Raw genomic sequence first — 26091 nt, 5'->3', positions numbered from 1 at the left:
CAGACTTTTATCGTTTATCGTTCGTTAAAGCTAATGAGATTAGTGGCTTGAAACAAAGGACTCCTTATAGCAAGACATTATGGGTTTATGTGTTGTGTAATTGCTTTTCTGGAGCATAGGTAATATAGGAAAACCACATAACATACTGTGGGAAGATTAGCCACATATTGCACATTGAAAGGGTTAAGATATGCAATGATTTCCGCCATCTGAATGATTTAGGAAAAATATCTAATTGCAACTGCAGCGTGATATGATTCAAGATATTGGAGGGCATCATTATTTTTGCATTATTTTTCTCATTTTATTGAAAAATATATTAAAAATGTGAGAAGTTGTACCAATTTTTTTAAGTCTGCAGAATATGGTTCGTAGGCCGTGACATCTTGCAGCACCACAATACTTAATGGTATTTTCACACATATTTTAACAAATACTGTGCCTGTCCAGTTTAGAATTTAGAAAGTATAAAAAATGACACTCGACTGCAGAACAAGGTTTAGAACCATTGTTTTCTGAGACTATGATGGTGGGACCTGAACAAAGTAGGGGTGTCTGGGGGCATGGTCCCCCAGAGAAATGTTTGGCCCTAAAAGCCTAAATTTGTTGCTTCTCACACATTTTAATGCCACTATTCCATCTTAATCATTGCATATTTTAATTAATTATTGTAAAGGCGAATAAGGGTTCTTCTATGTTTTATTTAGGGCATCATATTTTGACTATCTTGTAAATTGTGTGGTGGACTCAGACTGCTAACACATCCATGTGCTCTTATTTTGAAAGCTACATGTGTTTGCTTTTATTTTAAAGGAGGGTCCTACATGTTCTTACTGTAACGCTCAGTAAATACATGCACTGTCAAAACAAGTGGTGGCTGACTGCAGTGTGCTTCGTTCTCTTCCAGTATCATAAGCTAGCCATTCGCTCTAACAGTCTAACCTGCCGTCTTGCAGTCTAATGCTCGCGTTGTAACTGTCATGACATTTCAAGTGTTTGACTTCCTGGCACTGTTCCATTCCCCCTTCCCCGCGGCAAGAGAGCGGAAGACTGTTCGGTGAAACCTCTTGATATGGTCACTGCTACAGAATTCAAAGAACAAAACAATCCCTTATTCTGAAGTAGCGGCGGGCGTAATAAAGCAGCAGCAGGCCGCCGCTACTAAATTAATATAGCGGAAACCCTGACTACACATCCCAGAATTCTGGGGGAAAGAAACACACCCCTTGCTACTTCATCAGAATACAACAGAAAACAACTTCTGTGTCTGTTTACAACACAGCCAAACAAACTTACATTTTTTTTTTATAAGGAAACAAGTGAATATTTGGCTAATAACCCTGAGCCTAGACGCACTAAGCCATACCACATCCTATAAGTGCTTCACAATAAAAGCCACCCCAATTTATGCCAGTTGTGAAGCAGCAAAAGTAGGACTTTGTACTTGTACTTGAACTTGATACAGCTGTAGGTTAGTAAACAGTTAACAATGAGGCTGATATCACTGAGTGACGCTGGATTACATGCATGCATCATTTCCTGTGAATCCCTTGTGTGGAGGTAAGCAGGTTGAATACAAAATTACAATCAAATCAAAATTACTTTATTCATCCCCAAGGGGAAATTCAGTTCAGGAATGACGGACCCTACCACCAACAAGAAAACCTACTATTTTGAGTGGAATTTAATGAATGGACACAAGCCAGAGAATGTAATGAAGACATCACATTGAGATTCTGTAGACTAAACGAGTAATACAATTATTATTTGCAGCCCTCAATCATTAATAGTTCATATAGAAGACAATTTTATTATTGAAAAGGTCAGTGTTGTCAGTCAACAGTCAGTCACTTGCTTGTGTAGTTGCACTAGATGAGAATATCAGCTTTACAGCCAACATATGAATGAGTCCTACCTTTGCAGCAGCAAGGTCTCTAACTCTTGTTGCCACCCAAGAGCAAATTTAATCTTACGGTCCAGTTTATTTAACTTTATTGTTTTTTTCAGTAAGAAGTGAAAACGTTTTCCCTTTGGGAAAAGAACCATATTGCCATGGTAGGAATTGGGAGCAAAAGTGACACTCATTAAAAACCTTGAAGTGTGTGTTGGCTTGTGCTTTTCCCTCTAATGGTTCATTAGCATTTAACCCAAGAAATTATTTGGGCTTCTTGGATCCCTTTTACACTCAGATTGAACCGTGTGTGGGCGTATTCTCTCCCTTTCTCTCCCTTTCTCTCTCCCGCTGACGTCTTTCCCTCTCTGCTGCTTAAAATAAGCCGGGGCCCACGCTGTATGCTAAAACAAACACACTGCTTAAGTATATTGTCTCCTGCCTTCACAGGAGGCATGAGTTTCCATTCCAGATGGTGTGTGTGTGTGTGTGTGTGTGTGTGTGTGTGTGTGTGTGTGTGTGTGTGTGTGTGTGTGTGTGTGTGTGTGTGTGTGTGTGTGTGTGTGTGTGTGTGTGTGTGTGTGTGTGTGTGTGTGTGTGTGTGTGTGTGTGTGTGTGTGTGTGTGTGTGTGTGTGTGTGTGTGTGTGTGTGTGTGTGTGTGTGTGTGTGTGTGTGTGTGTGTGTGTGTGTGTGTATATGTGTGTGTCTGTGTGTATACAATGATCCATGTCATTTCCCTTGGCATTTATTGTGATTGACCATTGCTATTCTTAGGGCACTTAATTGGTTAATTTGTAACTATGTTTCCGGACGCGGAAGGCCAACACACACACACCCACATGCAGATATGTCGCGGTTCAGTTTTGTTCTCTTTTCCTCTTCCTTTCTCTTCTCCAGGTCCTCATTTATTCCCTTCCTCTCATCTATCCTCCTCTGTTATTTTTCTCCTCTCCTTATGTTTGTGTGTATGCACACACACTCCACATTAGACTAATCAGATTAGTTTAAAGGGCTAGCAGCATGCTCTCAATAATTTAATAAATACATACAAATGTGCATTCATCTCATTCTGTCTTCATCAAATTAAGTGCTGCAGCAACCCCTGAAGTTTGCCTGCAAGGGAGGTGGTTAACTCAAATCACAATAGTCTTATTTTCCCACATACCACTGCTGATACCTAGTGTTGTAGATACTTTTGGTTTAATTTGCCAGTTTTGAGAACTTTCCGCCGAGATCTTGAGTGCCACCTCAATAAAATGAAATGATTTTCCATCTTTTGTGCTGCAAAGCTCTGAATAATTGCATTCAGCAAAGCACAACAACAGTGTGTGTGTGTGTGTGTGTGTGTGTTTTCAGAGACATTGTTGTGGTTACATGTGCAGGATAATCCACAGACCTAGAAAGAGCTGCGGCTCCTGATAAACTGTCTACAGTGAGGTCTGTGGATTATCTGCAGTAACAAGAATTATTGTGTGCTGGCTGGTTTTAACCATGGTGCTATAATATGCACTGTGGTGTGTACAACATGGTCTCACAGGAATCCGTGGAATAGCCACGGAATCACTCAAATTTCCATGAAACTGACACGGATTTCGCTACAATGCAAGTTAATGACAGTCATATCCCGTGGCTATTCCATGGATATTTTTTCCTATCGGTTTGTGTCCAAGTCACGTGACTTTCAAGGTTCCGGCGGTCACAACAAAAAAAAGTTTTAGTGAAAAAAATCAATATTTTGACTTAGTTTCTGCATAAAAATGGATTTTGATTACATTTCTAACGAGAAATATATGTTTTATTTTCTAAATATTCACTCAGTGAATGTACATAATCACTTTGTCGTGAAGATCTCGCCAGAAAAACACGATCCGCTGTGTTTTATTTTGAAATCTCCCTGATCCTCTGTGTATTTAACGGATCAAACCTTCGCCCATTACATGCCTTGTGTCTGAGGTTGATTTGCTGATCAACATTTATTTATTATTATGTTATTATTCTGTTGCAGCGGGAGACACTAATGTTGACAAATGACGACTTAAGATCAGATTTGCTGTTTTATTTTGTAATCTACCGGATGTGTGGTGATTCCTTGGCTAGTCCACAGATTTTGAGTTAAGCAAATCCGTGGCTATTTCACGGATTCCTGTGAGACCAGGTTGGGTGTGTATTATCATTGCTTATAATCACTATAAAGTTTTGCAAGATAAGACCCATACTAAGTTTTTACTGAGGTCCCATATTGTAAAAAGTGAGATTCCCATGTTGTTGTTTATGATAATGCAGGTCTATAAATGCAGTATATAAATACTGTGAAAGTATCAAAATGCTCAACCCACAGAGAAATGCACACAGCCTGCATTCAGAAACTGTGCCTTTAAACAAGCCTTCAGGACTTCTGTAAGGCTGTGATGTCACAAATATACTATTCTAGGTAAAAAGGGTTGTTACAGTCATTCCCCGGCTGCAATGACAGAGCAGAGACGTGAAGAGAGCAGATACAGATAACTGGAAACACTGACCATTCAGAGCAGACTGGCTTAAAGAGACAGACGCCAAAACTGAGTGTTTCAGTCAGACTGAATTCAGGTATATTTAGACAGACAACAGTCATGTTTCCATCAACACATTTCTATTTTTTTTTCTATTTTGAAGATTTTGCTCAGTTGAGGTGTTTTTGTTTGTTTGTTTTTAATAGTTAATGTGCTAAATGGGAGATGGAAATTAAAGTATGTTTATGTAGCTTTATTTATTCACTCTAAACCAGTTGATGGAAACATTCCTAAATGGTATCTTCTTGAATGCATCATTTCAAAATTTTGCTTCAAAATTTGCTTTGGCTTTAATGGAAACGGCTGCTCACTGACTGTCAAATTTCAGATTCACATCAGAAAGCTCTCAGTAATCTGATAATGAGTCCCATCATTATTCTCGGTATTATATATACTCTCACTGGCTGCTTCATCTTCTATTCTGCGGATCACTGTGAGCTTGAAGATTTATAGCAGGAACCACAGAAGACTCTAACACAATGGAGATGTAAATTATGCAAGTGTTTTTGTGGAAAACTGCGCCCCAAGTGTGTGTGTGTAAGTCTGTGTGTAAGTGTGTCTAAAATGACCAATGTGGGAATATATGGATGTGTATTTCTGTGTGAATTTTTGTGCGTTTCTCAGTCCTTGCATGCTGCACAACAAGATTTACGATAAGCACTCTGAGAACACAGTTTCCTTGACTGATAACCCTGTGATAGCTCTATGATTATTGCAGTAATGGATGTAAAAACAGGGGGATATATCAACTAGAATATGTCCCGTGGGTCACAGAGCTGATCCGATCCGACCCTCCTACTGGTGATAAAATGGCAGAGGGCAGTGCCAGTGGAAATTACCTCATGTAATTATATGAGCAGATCTAATGTGCTAAGCTTTTATTGCTCCCTTTCTCTGTCTCTCCTTCGTTGTCTCCTGCTTTTAAATTATTCCCTTTCACTCCTTCCTCTAAACGACACTGACCTTCTTTGCCCTTGTGGCCTCTCTCCTGCTTACTTTTTTATCCTTGGCTCGTTTATATCCCCTTTTCTATATCTGTTTGTTTTTAGTCTGAGCTGATGGAGTGTTTGCAAACTAAAATATACCACAAAGTGTGTACACGTGTGTAGTCTTTCAACATTCTCACATTGTGCTGTAAAATAGACAGGTCCTGCTATAATTGGGTTTATTGGTTTTACTGCTACTGGTTCCATAACATTTGAGAGCACTAGATGTGTATGAGGGTGTGTTTGAGGCTGTCCTGTTTGAGGTCGCGTATTGAAGGTCACTGCGGGGAGCAGGCCAGGCTTTGTGCACTACAGTAACTTGCTGATCAATACAGTGTCCTAGCTGCTGCCCTACTTCACACTGGGCGGAGGGGGACACACATAAAGGCGACACACTAACATGCACAATGCAGCAGCAGCAGCATCAGCAGCAGCACAACTGAAAGCTAATTGAATGAGAGATGAATTGCAAAAGGTTTGCAATACATTGCATTTTTCACAATACTATCTGGTGCTCACCCCTACTGGGAAAGCAGCTGGAATAACAAACACATCCCAGTTGCATATATCAAACAGACATGGAATGGAATGGACTGCACTTATATAGCGCTTTTATCCAAAGCGCTTTACACTACAGACTGCGGTCATTCACCCGTTGACGCACACATTCATATTGGTGGCAGAGGCTACCCTAAACAGTGCCACCATTAGTAATTCATTCACACACCTGTGAATGCGGCATCGGTGGGCCATTTGGGGTTCAGTATCTTGTCCAAGGATACTTTGACATGTAGCCATAGTCAGTCCGATCAGTGGGTGACCGCTCTACAACAATTGATTGACATATTTGTCACTTTTCTGGTGGTTCTGTCGCAACTGATTGGGTGGGACAGCTTACACCGCCATCATTATTAGTTCAGTGAGTTTGGAAATGTCACATAATTCCCCACATAGCTCATTTCACATATTGTCTTGTCATAGCAGGAAAATAGCAGGTGTTACTCAGCACATTAACAATGGATCCATTCTTTTCAGCTGCCAGTAAGCCAAGACAGTGAGCCAGAATACCTGGTCCCTGAATCCGCTAAATGGAATTCAGCCATCACTAATTGTATTCCTCACACCTGGTGTTTGTGTGGGTGTGTGTGTGTTGGAAGGGGCTCTTAGCTGCTGGAGTTGACTGTCTCGCAAAAAGGCAACTGTAGTTTTTTGCGCTGGAAATATGTTGTTGAAGTAACTTCAGCTAGCTTGGAAGCTCATTTTGGTTCTTGGTAACAGTAGTTTATGAGACAATTGCACAAAAAGTACCATAACAATAAGTTTGCATGCAATGTATACTTGGCCGATTTTTGACTAGCTCTGTGTAGGGCGTGGAAAATTTCTGGTACATATCCAGAAACTTTCCATGGGAAATTAAACTGTGCAAATTTGGAAATATTCCAAATGTAAAACTTTGAAACTGGAAATTGGTGGTAATTTAAATGAACTGAATCTTATCCAGACATAAGTATAAACATTTGTTTTGTCATAAGCAGACATCCACGCAAAATAATACAATAAAAATTTCAGCAGATTAATTTGTAAGTAGATCAAAATATATTTTCCCTAACTATATTTAAGTTCCCTGTTCAGGGCCTGCCTTCAATTTTGTAAATTCATGGTTTATTCCCATAGATTCATAATGTGTCCCTGTCCCATTCAGCAGGTTTTTTTGGCAAGGACATTGCTCCTTTTGTGTTCTGTTGAAATGGTAACAACTTGAACGAAGGCTGTCTATTTTTCACAGTTGGCACAAAAATTTGATATTTACTGAAATATGTGTATGCAACAAAAGTGTTTTTGCTGTCACACTGAATTGTATGAGCCCTGGAAATATCTTTCAACAGTTTAATGCAACATTGTCTGCAGTTTATTTTTTCAGTCATCAAGATACCAGACCACAAAATTTGCCTTGAAGCGGCAAATCACACTGCTATTAGCTGTTCGTTTGAGTCCTTGCGGTAGAAAAGATGAGGGTGACAGTGCAGAATGGTGCTGTAAAACCAAACAAGCAAACTTGTTGAAGCTCATAAAGATATCCATTTAGAAGTAACATACACAAGAAATTGATTCCAGTAATTGACGGTCATATTGTATGCCTTTTAGTATCTGGAGAGTTGGTAAACAGCAGCAGAATAGAAGTAATTGAAAAGTCTTCATTTGTATTCTTGGAGATAATTATGCAAGTGATGAGTATTCTGCAGGGCTCTGCCTCATTACTGATTACTTGTACACTGATGATGATTCATTCATTCTCCTGCTCAGACAGCTACAAGACATGCTGCATGATAATGAATAAATCTTGCTCGGTGCCTGCTAAAGAGACAGTCTTTTGAATAGGTGAGCTCTGTACGACAGGAAATTAAGCCTTTGAGGGAGAATGGGTCCTGGCAGCTCAAAAGCAGAGGTTTCTGTAATTGGGATGTTTGAGGTTGTTCATGATAAAAACGGACCTGGAATGCGTGTAACCTCTGTGTCGACACACAGTTTGCGCAGATATCTGGTTTTACATTAGTTTCTCTCACTGTACTCTTGTCCGCGTCCCAGTTCTTACATTTTAATTTAGTTGTACCCTCATGAGTTGAGCCGAGTGTGTTTGAATGCAACAGGTGCCATGTGTGGAAAGAGAATAAGTTCAGTCGTGATACCAGCTAGCATGTCCATGACTTACTCTGTGTGTTCAGTCAGATTGTGTCACAGCAAGACATTGAACCTGTGTCTGCATATTTTACTAGATAAAAGCATGAGCTTAATGACTGACATGCTTCTAATCAGTGTTGTAGTCAAGACCAGCTAAACCGAGACCAAGTCAATACCAAGACCACGGTGTATCGAGACCAAGACCAGTCCCAGCCGTCTCTGTTTGTGTTGCTTTGCAGAATTTACAAGTTGCTGTGTTTTCTTTTTTTTTGTAGTTATACACAAAAAATCTTTGTGGTTCAGGTAACCAAATTTTATTACAGACGAGTTGGCTGACATCTTCTCCTGTCATGATTATGAGTCATGTTATTGGTTGTACTCGAAGCAATATGATTTACGCAAATCACAGTAATGATATTAACAAGTAAAACCAAAAATGCACAGTTGTGGTCTTGACCACTAGAACACTGCTTCTAATATCTTCTTGTAAATCTGCACAGTGTTGAACTGTGGACATGTCATTTGTTTTTCTAACTCTTTCCCAGAAAGCACTTGGTTCCCAGAGTGTAGAGGAGACTGGAGTCTTGACCAGATATCTGTGATGTAATAAAGTCTATTATCTCATTACTGTTCTCCAAACAAGCAGATGCTATCCTCCCTGCTGACATAACATTGGATTATGGAACATGATTTATCATGATTATTTATTGCATGTTTCTCTCCCATATAAATATTTGAGCTCACACCAACACACACGGACACACAGACTTGAAGTCCAACTACTCCCTGTCTGGCTCCGTGCCATGTGACCAAGAGATCAGCAAAGACAGTTTGGCACAAGAAAGAGAGGTTGTTGTTGTTTTGATGTTCCAGCAAGGACTGTGAAGTTTAAGATTTAGCCATGAAATCAACATAATGTTGTAAAGGGGGGGAAAAGGTGAACCAATCAGTGGGTAAAATCTAGGTCACCTTAGAGATACTAGGGCCAGAGTGGAAGGAGGCCAAAGAGAGGAAAGAGTTTTAAAAAGACAAAAGAACATAAAATACAGGACTTGCTCTTTGTTCACTCCAAGTACAACCCAGACTACAGTATAATAATTCTATAATACAAACTAAAACATAAAATTGAAAAGAAAAAAACTCTGAATTTGATATTTTTTTCTAATATGACACTGTGAAAACACTTTGTGAGAGCCCAAATGTTGCAAACTTTCAGAGTGAAGGGCAGTATTAACAGTTTAGTTTGATCAGCTGGGTGTGGAGGAGGTATGCAACAGGTATCATTTCAAAGCAAAAGTAAAACTAAAAGAACACGATGACTCAGAATTCAATACATGTCGGTTAGATAGGGGTTAGATAACTCGATACCCTTACTTTTTGGCTTTCCTCAAACTTTCCACTTGTCAGGTGTGGCTTTATACTGTTTTCTTTACCCTATCTTTCCTAGTCAGAATCTTGAATGGTGTGTTAACACCTGCTGATTGGCTGGAGGCCACAAAGCTCAACCTTCCTTTCTGCTCAAGTCAACCAGTGTTGTGGCAAACATTGTAGAGAATGGGAACAATGAGAGGCCAATGTGAAGCAGCTGATTCTCCCTCTTTTTCTCTCCGTCTCTCTCCCTCTCCCTCTCTGTCTCTCTTTCTCTGAACCCCCCGTGCCCCCACCTTCGTTTACTGAAAGGAGCCATTGTCTCTGGCCTGGATTGAACAACTCACACAGTACTTTTCCTTTGAGGTCTTAAAAACTTTTGCCTGCTCAGATGAACCGCGATTCGTTTCACATGCGTATTTACAGTACTCATGCACGCTCACAAATCCTCCCACACACACTTTTTCACACTATTTTGAACATGTTCAAACCAAAAACACAACACTAAACACATTGTCACACATAATGTACACAACCACTCAAATAATGCCATTCTGACATGAACATTCATCATGTGTGTGTGTCTGACAGCTTCAGTGTGCTCAGAAATCTCAGATTCCAGGCCCTCTTAGTCTGCTGGCCACCCAGCAAAGCCCCACCTCTCCCCACCTCAGCTGCCCTCCTTCTCTTTTTACCCAGTGCCTAACACACTCAGACCAGCTCCGATCACTGACCATCACTCTCAGTGTGAGGAGGCCTTTCAGAACAGTCTCTTGTGTTGCTGCTGCCAGATTAGAATAGATGAAAATGTCCTTGACCTCTGCTTTGTCTCCGGATGGGACATGTAAACATGGAGCGTATACCTAAGTTGCAAGGTTTGATTGGTTTTGAAAAGGTTTGGGGTAATTAGGTAGCAGAGGGTGCTAAACAAGCTGGACCTGGACCAGGAGAACCCAAAGCAATGGCTCACTCTCAAGAAAGACCCAAGGCGGCCACTTTGCCGTCCCGTTCCTGCACAAGTGTCCCAGGGACTGGTCGACTGCAGAGACGGAACGGTTTGTGCAAGATGGAAGACTTTACCTTCGACAGCTTTGAGATGCTTTACATGGGAGCTATCGATAAGATCAAAAGCCACAAAAGTAACCTCAACCTCAGTAAGTTCATCAGCTTCAAAATCATGAATTTAAGTTCAAACTAACTTTATTGTACTGTAAAGTGTAATACGATACTGTAACTCAAGCCTCTGTACATTAGACAGCCTTTGTTTGGCAACCACGCGGCACTATTTACTGCAGAGTATACAAATCAACCCCAGGGGGGTACCAAGTTATTTAATGGACTCGTCTTTATTGTAAAACCAGTCAACATAAACCTGCCAATCACCATTAGTCTCTATTTGCTAGAAAAACTCTATCAAACTGAGATTAAAAAAAAATTGTCAACACAAATTTGATCAGCCTTGGTATGTTCCACCAAGTCAACCTCAGCAAGTTGTTATTCCAAACTCATCTCTGTCCAACTAAAAATAGAATCATGAATCACGACCCCAGAAACTGCAGCTGAATTCTGAAACCAGTGCAAAGTGCCTTGAGGAGTTTGTTTGTGTCTTGATGCTGGTTTCAATAAGTTAGACTCTTAATTTTAGCTGATGTTACTTCCTTTGTTCTGGGTCATGGTGTCTACTTAGAAAAATGTTTCTCCATTGTGGGGATGAAAAGGAAGTCTCTCATATGACACTCAGACATATCGGCGGCTGCATGCTTATGCTGCATCAGGTGCACCACCAAGGCCCCACAACTGTTCCCCAACTTATGATTGTGATTTGTGGTTTCTGTAACAGGCAAAAATGATGGCAAAATATAAAACCATGTCATCAGTTTTGCACAAAATGTAATCAGCAAGTTTTCCAAACATCTCACTAAAACCATCCAGTTGACTGTGATCAACTTTACTCTTCACTCAAGTATTGCAAGTTTTGTTTTTCCAAGTTGTCTTAGAGTGTCTTATCTGCAACTTGACCCTCTACATCTTCTGATTTGAACTTTTAGGGGCTTTCACACCACCTGCTGGACGGAACCACTTTGCTTTTTGGGGGAACACTGTTGCAGGTAGTCGGCTTTCCTGGCAGTTGCTGCACGGCGGTGTGAAAGCAGCTTTTTCTTAATATGCTGTATTACTGAAATCAAACAAGACCACATGAGCTCCCCTTGGCTTCAGTCACATACTAATCTCGCAATTAAGCATCCTCAACATCATACATCTTTTCTGCTGCTTTCCAACCTTTATTAGCAGATACTGATAAGGCTTATCAAAACTATGTTTTCATTGCATTTTCCTCCCTGAGATCATATATCGAAAAAGAGAAGGTCAGCGCTATTAAAAGTGACATCTCCTGGCATGGCATTTAAATTATCCTGTGTTACTGATAAATGGCCTAGTTACTAGCCGTCATGATGGCCAAAGAGACCCTGTGATATGGTAACCCAGGATGAATATTTATATATAGATGAGGATGGTCCAATTTTAGAAGCAGAGCAGGCGTGTTGACAGTATTATTAATATGCTATCTGATGTAGAGGGCCTCTGTGGAACAGGAAAACGATTGTACTCTATCTGTCTGTGTTTGACACACATAGCATATTGTGCCATATTGAGCTGGATCACACACTTGCAGCCCCACGTCGAACACAGTAATGGGGACTCCTGGAATGAGGCATCCCTTTTTCTGGTTTGAGGAAGGGAACAATGGAGAGGAAAAGGGAGGAGAAGGGGCAAGGGAGTTGTAGGGATGCGTATAAATAGGTGGAGGAAAGGAGTAACATGCAGCAATGGGGGCAGGAAGTGAGTGACAGCGTGGTAAAATTAAAGCGTCTAAAAGGTGAAAATGATTTTTGCCTGTTTTGGTCTAATGGCCTGCAGCTTTACTGTTTTGGCTCAGTCTTGCCACTTCAACCTACATCAATCCTGTTCTGTTCTGCAGAGGCTGCTGAGAAGCTTTGATAGAGCCACTCTACACAGCAGGCGGACAAGGTTGAGTGTTCAGCAGCTAAAGAGCCATGTATTTCCTTCAGGAGTTGGTGGAGACCAGAGCTAAGTGTTTTGCTCTGTGTCTGCTGGATATGTAAACAGGCAATTGTTTGCAAACGTGTTTGCCATATTAACTTTACAGCTGACTGTGCTGTAGCGTTGTCAGAGTATCTCTGATGAATCACAGATATACTGTCTTCCTGTCGCTCTTTATTTTCATTTCTAAGGAGTAGTCGGAGTGTTTTAGCCGCAATTGAATAATGACAAAAAAAGGACAAAGCTTCAAGTCATTTTAAGTCTTTTTGTCAAGTGAGATTGTCAAGTGCCACTGCTATTGTAGTTAAGTTACGTTCATTACAGCGTAAACAACTGATCTTGTTCTGCCTACACCACCCAGGGTGCATCACTGCTGCTGTAAGTCATTTGTCTAATAGGTTTACAGTTGCCTGTGGATCTCCTGGCACAGGGTAACCTAGCCGGTGCTAAGCTGCTTAGCAACCTTTGGCCGGCCTCTCGCTTACTCTTACGCACCCACTCACCCTTGTTTACATATATGAGTACTGTGCCGTAAACACATTCTTATGGGTTACATGTTAGCAGATAGAGACAGGCAAACTGAGCCAGTAGAGGGGTGAAAGTGCATCGATAAAGTAGAAGTGATGTGTACTTTAGGTTTTTGGTTTATCTGTAAAATGTCTCAATGCACAAGTTGTCAAAAGGAGGACCAAAGTGTGCCTTACTGCTCTTACTAAATCAGAAACAGAATATTATCTTAGCAAGGGGATTGCTGTATATGGGATCTGGAGATCTAGTATATGTTCTCTCAGTAAGAGCAGACAGTGTTGGTGCCGATGCTCTAGCTGCAGGAGGTGCTGCCAATGAATGTTTTATTAGCGTTAATGGGAAGAGATAAAGGATGAGTGAGATATGAGATTAGGTGATGAGAAAGAGAAAGCGAAACTGGCAGCTACATTCTTGTAATATGAATCCCCTGCTGGCTGATGAAATGATCTCAGAAAGAGGAAGGAGGGGCAGGTAATGTACATTTTCCTTTGCAGGAGGTACTCAAACCTATTTGTATCACTTACCTTTAGGGCTTTAGCTCTATTATGGCAAAAATCCTTATCACGTTTATTTTGGTTACTAATATTTACTGACTTTGGAGACATCATGCATTTATTGGGCTTTAAAAGACATTTTTAAGCAGTGGATTTCTTAAACTAAACTAAATTTCATAAATTGCTGTAAAGGAAAGGGGTGCGCTGGATTTATAACACAAGAATAATGAGCACATAATTGCAAAACTGAATGCAGAGTTATTATATTTGATGTTTTATTTCAGTTATCTTGTTTTCACAATTGAGTGTTCAGTAGCACCCCTTTAACTTCTGTTATCAATGCCATATATACCCAATATGATGGTGGTTTTAATTAAAGTGGTGACACAGCAGGATGATTGAGCTTCACAAAATTCTGTTATGTCCGATGTAATTTTGAAGGATTTAATCTGTTCTTTTGCTTATTATTGAGTACATAAATGTGTGCTGAATTTCATTCATATGTGCCTCTGAACATGTACACACTTTTATTGCCCCGTCTCCTTCAATATTCATGGGCCCCTTTAGTCAGGGACAATAGACTGAGAGGAAACACCGCTGATGTTGCACCCCAGGCTTAGAAAGCCCCGATACCTGAAACCGCTTGATGCTAGGAGCTGATTGAGAGTGGGGTGGACGGGAAGGTGAAGGAGATAGATGGAGGGAGAGAGAGGTGAAAGTGAGGGACACATGAGGAGAGGCATCATTTTTAAAAAATCTCTCCAGCTGTGTGACTTCAAATTTGATTCCACTTTTAAACAGTTGTCTGGAATTAAATTGTATTGTTTTCTAGATTAGATTTTTGCGATAGGGACGAAAAGTAATAGCCCGATATATTTAGGCTGAATATAATAATATTTTTATCACAAAGTGAGAGCAAATGTTCAGTCAAAGTCAAAGCCAAATATGACATATCACAAGTAGTTTTATTGAAAACATTTATTTAAGTGAACATAAATACTGTATAACAACAGGAGTCCCTTTTTTAAAAAAAAAAAAAACAAAGCTCCATAAAGTGCACATTTAAATAAAAAAATATCTTCAATAAAAATAGCCTTAAAAAATAAAATAGGCCAATCCTTTTCTGAAATAAATATATTTGTGAAAAAAAAACAACAAACATTGCAAAAAAACTAAATATGACAAACCCCAGTAATGGCAGTATTTATATATAAAAGAAAAAAATTGAACTATATCAATATATGCGATATGGTCTAATTCCATATCACATTTAAAAATATATCGATATATTTTTTATATCGATACATCGCCCAGCCCTAACTAATCGGATGCCTTTATCGTGAACCAGAATGTGTGTGTGGAGCTCCTCGAGATGTTGTTTTCATTTGAAATATTTGAGATTCTGATCTCCAGCGTTTGTGTTGTGTTTTCCAGAGGAGGAGCTGAGGAAGCTGCGGGAAGAGACCAACGTGGACTCTCTGCGGCAGGAGCTGGAGAGAGAGCGAAGCAAGAGGATAGACCTGGAGCAGAAGATGAATGACGTGCTCAAGACCAGGTAAGACAGCGAGACGGCGAGCAGAGTCACGCGCATGACGCGTGCGACAGGAGATGAGGAAGTGATAACGAGGGAACGACAGGAAACGATGACACTGCACTTTGCAACATCTCAACTCAGCAGAGTTTATCATCGGTCAAGTTAGAAGGTGTGTGTATGTGTGTCAGTCCCAGAGCTGCCCAAGGTTTTGATTATAAATAGAGGCCTCAGCAGCTTGGTAGGCGGGGAATTCCATAAGGAGGTGTGTGTGTGTTTTGAGTGAGATGGAAAGAGAGAAAAAACAGAAGCGAGTCATGCGCCGCTCTGTGTCGCCAAGTGCTCGCTGTGACACAGTAGCTATGCTGGTGTCAGGAAAAGCCTGCGCCTCTTGGCACCGAGCGAGCAACCCTTAAACCCCGGGTGTGTATGTACGGCTCTGCGTGTGTGATCAGATGATGCTTCGGCGCCTGCCAATGGGACATTCCACTGGTGCTCTCCAAGTGATTATCAGCACGGAAACATGACCTCAAGAATGCCAGACAGTTCAGGATTTTCTTGGAGGTAAACTAATGCACCATGACCTGGGAGTTTTCTCCAGTTAATCCTTTGTTAGCAGTCTCCAGCTGAGACGAGTAGGTGCTCTCTTTTTCTGTGACGAGAATCCAGGTCCTCTTGGGCAAGGCAGGAGAGCTTGGTGGCCAGAATTAGAACTCTGGTTTATAGCTTTCAGGTGTGAATTTCCAACAATAGCTTCTGGGGGGTATTGAGTGTTTTGTGTAAAAAGTTTGCAACTCGGACAAATTTGTGACTTTTGCAAGTTTGTTTGACAGTATTGTAGACCAAAAATAGGTAATTGACAGCTTAATCTAATTAATAATGACATAATGAATTATTAAATTTACTAATTAATTAAACTAAGAATAAAGATGATTTTTTTTTAAATCCTTTTTTTCTGGCATTTTCATGCTTAAATTGATAGTTACAGAGAGAATTAAAGGGTGGTTTGTGCTCTACTGGTGAGCCACCAGGAAGCGCTTTTTATTCACACCTTTTTATGATTTTTTTAAAAATCAGCACTAAGGCTTGATTTATGCCTGTAGCAACATCAAACCATCGGACACGCCCTTTTGCGGGGGTACCATGCAGCAGATTTTCCCTATCTGCCAATTTCAGATTTTTTGTTAAACTGACCCTGACAGTGGTGCAGAATATCCGTTTAGTGTGAGGAAGAACCAGCATTGAATATAAAATATATCAAAATGTTTTTAATTCAGGAAATGAAGGAACCTCTTAAAATTAAACATTACCAGTTTATATGTCAAAGCCCTAACTTTTTGTGATAATGAATAGCTTTATTTTTCTGGAATATGAACAATCTTTTTTTTTTTTTTTTTTACATTTATTTGGCAACAAAGCTGCCAAAGCCAATACACTCCTGGAGTGCCATTTCATCTTTTGTTAGATTCTTTTCTGCATTTACACCTATTTATTCATAGCAGTCCAAGTGATGAAGACACTTATTTAAATTCAGTTTTGCTGCTTGCTGATTATACAGTGGCAAGAAAAAGTTTGTGAATCCTTTGAAATGACCTAGTTTTCTGCATTAATTTGTCATAGAATGTGATCTGATCTGCATCCAAGTCCCAAAGAATAGACAAACACAATGTGCTTAATCTAACACCACACCAAACAATTATAGTATTTTATGTTTTTATTAAACGCATTGAGACGTTCATAGCGCTGGTGGAAAAAGTAAGTGAGCCTTCGGCTAGTGACTCAATCAAGAACTAATCGGAGTCAGGAGTTAGCAAACTAGTCCAATCACTGACACATGATTTTACTGAGGTGTAGAGCTACTGAGACCTATAAAAAATGCTCAAACTTTGGAGTTTGCTATTCACAACAAGCATCTGCTGATGGAGAAGAATGGTAGTGCAGGTCTGATCAGCAGCAAACAAGCGCTTGGTTGAGTTTATTGCTGCGAAAGGGGGTTCCACCAGTTATTAAATCAAAGGGTTCACTTACTTTTTCCACCATCACAATGAAAGTTTCATGAATGTGTTCAATAAAGACGTTATATATTATATAATAATACTATATTATACAGGTGAATCTCAATAAATTGGAATATCATGGAAACGTTTATTGATGTCAGTAATTCAATTCAAAAAGTGGAAATAGCACATTATATAGATCCATTACACACAGAATGGAACATTTCATGTCTTAATTTATTCAATTTCTTCTAATTATAATGATTATGGCTTACATTTAATGAAGACCTAAAATTCAATGTCTCAAAAAGATGTTAATATTACAAAAGACCAATTTTAAAAAGTGTGTTTAATATGGAAATGTTGGCCTCTGAAAAGTATGTCCATCTATATGACTCAATACTTGGTTAGGACTATTTGACTTGAACTACTGGAAATTGACTTTTCCATATTCTAATTTATTGAGATGCACCTGTATATTATAATAATGTGTGTCATTGGGTTCAGCTCAGCTCAGATCATGTTTTATGACAAATTAATGTTGAAAACTAGATCATTTCAATGGTCTCACTTACTTTTTCTTGCCACTGAAAACTCGTAGTCTCAGTATTGGCTCTTTTTCAGTGTTGGTTTTGATTGTCCATAAAGTGTTCCGTTTTTTTCTTGGCACCTGCTAAAACTTTATAACACTGAGATTGTTTACCTCATGAAGGCAGATGTAGAATGAAATAATTTCTCCTCATTCTGTCATTATCCCCATATGTGTCTTTGGAAGTCTTCAGACAGTATCTGATTTATACCATGTAGCAGCTCACCACATGTTTAAACATTAACTGCCTGAGACATGCCTGCAGTGACACTGCAGCTCTGACATTGGAGAAGTGAGAATAACACTTGACAAATCTTTCCTTCTCTTTCTCTCTTTCCCTCCCCCTCAGGCTGGAGGACTCTCCGCCACAGCCTCCCCGGAAACAGCAGTCTCCCTCAAACAATGGAACAGGTAAGCCCCTGGAGGAAGAGAGGGAGTGTGAGAGAGTGGGAGTCCTGGGGGACTGACAGGAAATGAGTTCGGAAGGAAGACTTTGACGTCCTCCAAGTGTGGGAGTAAATCAAGAGGACTGTTTGTGTTTGTGTGCGTGTTTGTGTGTGTGTACGCATGCGTGCAGGGGAGGTTGGGATGTAGGATGTGTGCGGTGGAGTGCTCGACAGGAAAAGAACTGTGCGAGAGTTGACGGAGTGTCGGAAGTTTTCATGGGTTATTAGAGGACATATAGCAGTGTGTAGTGAATGTGCAGCAGCAGATATACACACTTGCGTGGTGATTCCAAATTCCGTGTGCAATTAGTTGTATCAAGAGCAGGCAACAACAAACTGCTTTAATCAAAAACTATTGTACGATGGAGGTTAATTGGTGTAATTACTGCAGATCTGCACTGCCAATGACAGTGCCATAAGGATGCTTCTGTGTGTATGTTTGTGTGTTTGTGTGTTCAAAAAGCATTGTGAGGGAACATGGGAGCTCATTAATGCAGTCGTAGTCAGATGGTATTTCTGAAATGTGTGTGTCTCGTTGTGTGTTTTGCCTATTTTTTGGCTGAATCACAATTTTGACAGTAACAGTCATAGTTTGACTTCCAATGACCGTGTGTGTGTGTGTGTGTGTGTGTGTGTGTGTGTGAGTGAAATGGAGGGAGAGACAGGGTGGCTAATTTTGGAAAATGGGTTACGATTGTAGATCACCTCATCTAGGGCAGACATGCCTGGGCTCTAACTAGTGTTAGAGGTGTGTGTGGGTGTCAGTGGGGTTTTTTTCAGGACAGATTATGAGTTGTGTGTGTTTGGGCTTGTGTGTGGATAAAAGGGCAGAGCGACAGTAAGTATAATCTGTTAGGTAAAGGAGAAAGGATGAACAGAGTAATTTGGGGGACTGATGGGGCTGTGATAACTGTGTAAACTACAAATTAAAATGGCTTTGAACAGAATGTCATCATTACAAAAATACTTGTGTTAATAATAAATGTGCAGCAGGAAAAAAAGAGAGCTTTCACTTTGCCATAATTACATTAAACGGTGTGTGTTTATCCTCTCGTGACACTGAGTGCACAGGCTGCTTTCAGCATCACATTAAAACAGTCACTCACAGTCACCCAGGGAAGCTGCTCATTATAGCCACAGTCAATTACAGTATACTTAGCAGTTACACCAGAGGGGCAGCACAGCATTAGTAAGATGGTTTGCTGAGCCCTGTCCCCTCCACTCTTAAGATGCCAAGTATCTCTCTTACTTACTTACTCTCTGAATTACTCTGAAAGCCTCATGCACATCGCTTCACTGTATGGAGCAATCCAAAGCTTTACAGGCCTGCTGTGCCTAGCTACAGCTGCTAAGCTATGATTGGACAACACTGCTCGGGGCTTTAGCTACAGATCAGGTGAACATTCAGTCAGAAAATGTGTTCTGTTTTGCAACGCTTTCTAGGATGGGCAAAATGTTTCCTCGAAATGGTGTGCAACAGGCTTTGAGGTACCTTATCTCCAGTTTGGTGAGAGTGGCAGAGGTTAGCCAATCTGTATTGACGTGAATATAAACCCCTGCAGTATTAATTGCAGTGTGCTTGCTTACACAACAGGGAATTCAACGCACCAACGGTTCAATTAAAATAAATTAGTGCTGTTGAAATAAACTTAATTAATTTTTGACAATAATGTTTAAAAAAATGCAATCAATGCAAAATTAAAGTTCAAGGCTTCAGTGGGCTGATTTTAAATATACAGTAAGGATACTGGTATCATATGAACTGGAAGAGCTAAAGAACTTCTGATATGTTGTCAGGAAGGTTTCGAAGTTATGTTGCAAAATTTTTAGCAAAAAAAAGGAAAAACTTGTGTGGCCATTTTCAAAGGGGTCTCTCACCTCAGGTATCTGAATGAAAATGGATTCTATGGTTCTGTGGATATCAATAAGTCTTCTCTGAACAGAGAAATATACAAAAGTATTACAAGCTATGGTCTTAAGACGAAAAAGAAGACATTATGATTACTGTTGTGATTAATCAATTTTTAATAATAATAATAATAATAATAACAATAGTAATAATGATACATTTAATTTATATTGCCCGTTTCTGAAACTCAAAGATGGTTTACAAAAAGATATGAAACAAAAAATCACAATCAAAATGTCAGATGATGAATTGAAGGCGCTAGTGGGTCTTTAAGGAAGGGGGGGGGGGGGGGGGGGGGGAGCTCAGTCAGGTCGGAGGCTACAAGGTTATGTCAATAGGAGGAGCTTGTAATGGATCCTTTGAGGTACAGGAAGCCAGAGTAGGTTATAGAGGACGTGATGTGTCAGCGGTCCGTGTGTGGGTGAGGAGGCGGGCAGCAGAGTTTTGGGTGTATTGTAGTTTTTTTAAGGGGTTAGGATGGTACACCATAGAGGAGGCTGTTGCAGTTATCAAGTCTGGAGGTGATGAAGGCGTGGATGAGGGTCTCTACAGCTGACTAGGAGAGGGATGGGCAGGGGCGGGCGGTGTTTTTAAGGTGGTACAAGGCGGTCCAGAAGTGGGGAGAGGTGGATACTGGGAAACCGAAGTTTTAAAGGAGAAGCTGTTGGTGGATTTGGTGACTGATTTTGGACCAATGATGATTTCAGATTTGTCGCAGTTTGATGAAATTAGTTTTAAGCCAGGTTTTCATTTCAGCAATGCAGTTTGAGTGAGCGGTGGGGGAGATGGCTTTTGTAGTGAGGAGAAGCTGGATGCCGTCGACAAAGCAGTAGAATCTGAGACCATGACGCAAATAATTTGACCAAGGGAGAACAGGTACAGGGTGAAGAGGAGGGGACCTAAAACTGAGCCTTGGGGGACACCTTTAGGGAGGGGAGCAGAGGAGGATTTGCAGTTGTTAATAGAGATTAATTTTTGTCTGTCAGAGAGGTATACATTTAGCCAAGGAAAGGGGAGTGCTGGTGATGTTGAAGGTGGTTTGGAGCCGGATGAGGAGGATGGAGTGGTTTATGGTGTAAAAGGCTGCGCTGAGGTCGAAGAGGATGGGGATGTTGAGATTTTTGGCATCACAAGATAGGAGAAGGTCGCTGGTAATTTTGACGAGGGCTGTTTCTGTGTTGTGGTTTAAGCGGAAACAGACTGAAATGTTTCACAGAGGTTATCGGCAGAGAGGTGGGTTTTTAGTTGAAAGTAAACGGCACGTTCCAGGATTTTGGACAGAAAAGGGAGATTGGAGAGTGGTCTGAAGTTGGTTGGATGTCGAGACTTAGTTTTTAAGATTGGGGTAACAGCAGCAGTTTTGAGGGAGGGTGGGTCAATGCTAGTACAGAGGAAGGAGTTTATAATTTTGATGATGAGTGGACAGAGAGTGGGAAGGCAGATTGAGGCAGGGTGGAAGGGATGGGGTCCAGGATGCAGGTGGCAGCTTTCAATATTGGTGATGAGATTTAAGGTTGTGGGTTTGTTATTGAGGGAGCGGGTGTTAAATAATGTGAGTCTAATATTGTTCTTTATGGAGCAGGTGGACAGGGGCACTTCAGGCAGAGCTTGCAGGCAAGTGGGGGCGCATGTATGGTTTGTTTTGATGACGTAGTTTGGAGCTAGTGTAGCAAGCTATCCAACTGGCTGGAGGGTGGCTAGCAGGATGCAAACCCCAGTCTAGTATGTTGACCGGGGATCTGTGACACAACGGTGGCGTCGAGGTAAGGTAGCAGGACTCTGGCCCATGGCCCAAACATGGCAGAGGGCTAAGCTGGTGGCATTCTGACGGGGGCAGAACCCAAGGTGTAGTCTGGGAGAAGCTGCTGGAGTCTGAGTCGTCGTGCTGCGGGAGAGCCCAGGAGGCATCAATGGGTATACCGGCAGAATTTGCCTGTAGCAGGTAAGTAGCAGTTTGCCTGCTACAGTTTAGAATTGTGAGGAGTATTTAGGTTACCAACTTTAAAGTTTAAAGTTGTCACATAAGGCTCGTTAAGATTTAGACTAGTTTGAGAAGCAGCGAGCAAACAACACCAGAGTCCCCTCACAACCAGAAGTGTGAAAAACTGAGACCAAAGGCCTCGTTGAACAGATGGTGCTTGAGGAGTTTTTTGAAAATCTAAATTGTGGGATTCATTTGTAAAAAATATTTACTCTATTGACAGCCACATAATCAATGTATTGCTTTGTTTGTCACGACTGAGCAGGCCCCAGTTGTGGAAGGGAAGTGTTTCCCAGTGAGTTTTCTCCAAGCCCCCAGGAAGAACGGCAGTCTTTGTTTCCAATTTGACATCGAGGCCAAACCGTGGAAATGCAACTTCTGGTTCTGTCAGGTTAAGCCATTGGTCCCATATCCCATATCCCATATACTTGTATTGAGAAAGAGACATCTGTAAATCAGTGGATGCATATTTTTGAGTGCCAAACCCCAGCAAAAAGACTAGTTTCACTAGAAGAATGTGATTCATTTGGTCCAATATCATGTAGAAAGTCTAGAGAAGCTGCACTTTTTATCCTCATTCAAGGTACCATAGCTTGGCTGGAGTAAAAGTCTCTGGTCTCTTGTGGGCATGCGCTACCAGCCCCACAATCAGGATAATTTGATTTTTCCTGATTGATTTTTCACATAGAAGTCAAGTTATTTTGGCTTCATGTGCCACTGAGCAACTTTCATAGGAATGAACGGGGTTCTGCTTACAACACTATATCCACTTCCCTTTTAAATGTTTCCATGTATCAATTACTCATGAGATAAATGTTGTTCATAGGTCACATTAAATCACCACATTGCCATATTTGAATGTGAACAACAGATTAATGTTGTTGAGAATTGTAAAATAGTAAAACAACCCAAACTTGCAGAAAATAAGTATAATTTTGTGAACTTACCAAACGAAATCTATGGTGCTAAAATACCCCCTTTTGTTGTCTTTAGCAGATAAACAGCAGAAGGAGGTCTGGAGTTCGCGGCTGCAGAAGTGGGTGTACGAGCGATTCGGGGTTTACATTGAAGACTTCCGCTTCCAGCCGGAGGAAAGCACCGTGGAGGCAGAGGAACCGCTAAGTGCTAAAAGGTGGGTGAGAGCTGGTCTGGAACAGAACATGAAGTATCCGTCCTCAGGTATTGATTCTGCGGTTGTTCAAGGAGATGTGCAACAAGACAGCTAGACAGCACTAAAGATGTGAATTCTAACAGCATTTGTCTGAGATTGTGTCACATCAGTCAGGACTTTTATTTTACACCTTGAATGTGCACTTTAGACTCTGACTGTTGTAGTTAGCTATGACATGTTTCCAATGCACTTTAGCTGTTTGGTGGTTGCTAGATGAGATGTATTCAGATCAGGCTTCACTTTGCAGAAGAGAGAGCAGAGGAAGTTGGAAGCACTTTCAAAATGTATTTTTCTCTCTTCCCTCTTTCTCTCCCGCTTTGTAAAGGCGAGTGAGTCATGCCAGGCTGTTGAAGGCCGAACTGTCACCACCTCCTCTCGCTCATAAAGCAGCCTGTTCTTTGTGTGTGTATGTGTTGAGAGCATCTGCATGTTCTGACCTTCACTTCTTGTTTGTCCATCCAGGTTAACAGAAAATATGAGGCGACTCAGTAAGTATTCAAAACCCACACAAACAGATAGAAATCTACAATAGGAGCAAACAAACTACAAACTACTGCAATGCTGAAATGTTGACCATCTGTTACTTCGGATATTGTACATGATTTTCCATTTAACACTTCGACATTACATTGAATTTGAATGCACTGTAAGTACAATATGAGCACAGATAACAGGTTTTTTTTAAAGTAAGAAATTTCCATCTAGATAGGCAAAAATACTCTTTTCATCCTTTTTAGTGCCATGAATTCAGTTTACATTGCCAGAAAATGGACTAGATCAGGCACAGTGCCACTATGTATTTGTCCTAAACCCCACTGAATATATCAATCTACTCTACTTTTTTTTAGAGCGAGGAGCCAGACCTGTCACCAACTTCTTAAGGAACCTCTCCGCCTTATCTAATTGGCACTCCGTCTACACCTCAGCTATTGCCTTCATTGTGAGTGTGCACCTTTCTGATTCATTATTACTAATGCATTACTCTATTATGTTCAACTCTATGCTGTGTTGATTAAGTTCTAAGCTTTAATAGACCAAAAAGTAAGATCCATTAATTGACTGATGAAGCCATTTGGTTGTACATGACAGTGAATGAATGAATGGTCAAATAATTTCTGCTCCTCACTGATAGATTACTGTTCTGTGGTTCTGCCAGGGACTCGTAGGTCTAATCAGATCTTCATTAATGTCCACAGACAGTGATAATGGTTAATCATTTTCAACCTATTGATTTTGACCCCACGTGCCAAGGCCACCTCCATATCTTGGGATGATCCTGATGGCTCTAATAGTGTCTTCCACCAGCATTATAACAAAAATTACATGCTTCTGTCGGGGTCTTAAATCATCATTACAGGGAGTCTTTATGTTCATGTTATCAGCAATTTATCTTTCTTTAATGGGACATGGAGGTGTGTCATATAAAGTTTTGTAACTGTTGGTGGTCAAATTATTTAAAATTAACTCTACTATAGGCTGAAAGAATTCTATTTCTTAACAAGTCTGACACCCAGTCCTGCAAGGCATTGAATTTAATATATATTAGTAGGAGTGTAGCGGTAAGTCAAATTGTATTGAACCATTCAGTACAGGAGCTTTAGTTCGGTATGTGACATCCTCGGTTTGATATGCCCACGAAACCCAGACGTTCACTGTCTAAATAGTCATTTCATGTCTACTACTCACACACACAGGATAGAAATTCTGGAGCGATTTTACCTGGAATTGTTCGACTGTTCACCAGCTGTTGTCTATCAGCTGCAGTATAATAGCCAGTTTAGCTTAGTTAGCTTTGGGTTGGTCAAGCTGAATGACCAAGACTGGAAGGCAAGTCCTTCTTTTTATTTGTGACCACACTTGCCTATACAGTCTGTCTTACAGCAGGGGTTCCCAAACTTTGCCATGCCAAGGACCCCATATAGCCTCTGGCAGGGACCCCCCTGTAGCAAATCTTTTAAAAATGACATGTACATTATGTGATGGCAGACATCAAAAATCAAACGTACAGCTTTTTAATATATTGTCCTTATTTTTTTTTAATAAGGAATGTTTATAACAGAAGAACAACAATTATTGTCGTTTTTGTCTTAATATTCAACAGTAATAATAATAATAGTAAACACATTTCCTTTAAGAATGTTTCATTTTGTAAGGCCCATTTATGCATTACATTTAGTGTCTTCAGTTATAAAAGACATATATTAAAAAACATTTATCAAAGATTGCTTTTGAAAAACTGTTTTCCATTTAAATAGTCAGTAATTGATTGAAACTGAACAGTGATTATGTTTATTTAGCTATTCATTTTCTTTTATATAATTGGCTGACAATATATTATAATATGTTTGTATAATGTATAACAATGTTAAATTATTGGTGCACAATCCACATTAAAAAAAAGTCTATTATGATTCCAGTACTATATGGGCACCATATGGATTATCAATGTTTTTTTCCACTCTTAAATCAGTCTCAAAAATCCCATATCGGTCGGGCTCTAAAATGTAGCTCTATAAACTATAATGACCTCTGAAAAGTGATCACTAAACCAAATGTTAACCTGTCTCATGTTGTGCTGTTTCCTTGGGCCTGCAGATCTACATGAATGCTGCTTGGCATGGCTGGGCCATTCCCATGTTACTCTTCCTGGCTATCCTGCGCTTGTCCTTAAATTACCTCATCGCCAGGTAAAACATTGCTTCTGAAAGGATAGTCAAAAATTAGAGAAGGAGCCATCATGCCATTTTTTACTATATGCTCACTGTTACTGCTGTAATTAAATGTTTTCAGCTGTCAGGAGGTTTACTGTGTGCTTTCTGTAATAAAACCCTATTAAACTTAACTACTGAGGCCACAGCTGTGCTTTTGGCGAACAGATGCACACTTCTGACCTCTCGTGTGTGAGCCA

General features: G+C 40.4%; 1 protein-coding gene across 2 annotated transcripts in view; it reads left to right on the top strand.

The window, feature by feature from the left end:
• Positions 1–26091, top strand: part of gramd4a (GRAM domain containing 4a) — a 65977-nt gene that overhangs the window by 24409 nt on the left and 15477 nt on the right. For both annotated transcript variants that reach the window (XM_059325562.1, XM_059325563.1), the window contains exons 4-9: positions 14994–15114; positions 18026–18087; positions 23006–23144; positions 23646–23671; positions 24032–24123; positions 25779–25870. In XM_059325562.1, coding sequence (XP_059181545.1) covers positions 14994–15114; positions 18026–18087; positions 23006–23144; positions 23646–23671; positions 24032–24123; positions 25779–25870 — 532 coding nt within the window. The remainder of the gene's footprint in view (positions 1–14993; positions 15115–18025; positions 18088–23005; positions 23145–23645; positions 23672–24031; positions 24124–25778; positions 25871–26091) is intronic.

This window comes from Centropristis striata, chromosome 22 (genome assembly GCF_030273125.1).
Source record: "Centropristis striata isolate RG_2023a ecotype Rhode Island chromosome 22, C.striata_1.0, whole genome shotgun sequence".
In the NCBI taxonomy this organism is placed as follows: Eukaryota; Metazoa; Chordata; class Actinopteri; order Perciformes; family Serranidae; genus Centropristis; species Centropristis striata.
The sequence above is the reverse complement of the archived record's forward strand: the minus strand, read 5'-3'. Positions and strand labels throughout refer to the sequence as shown.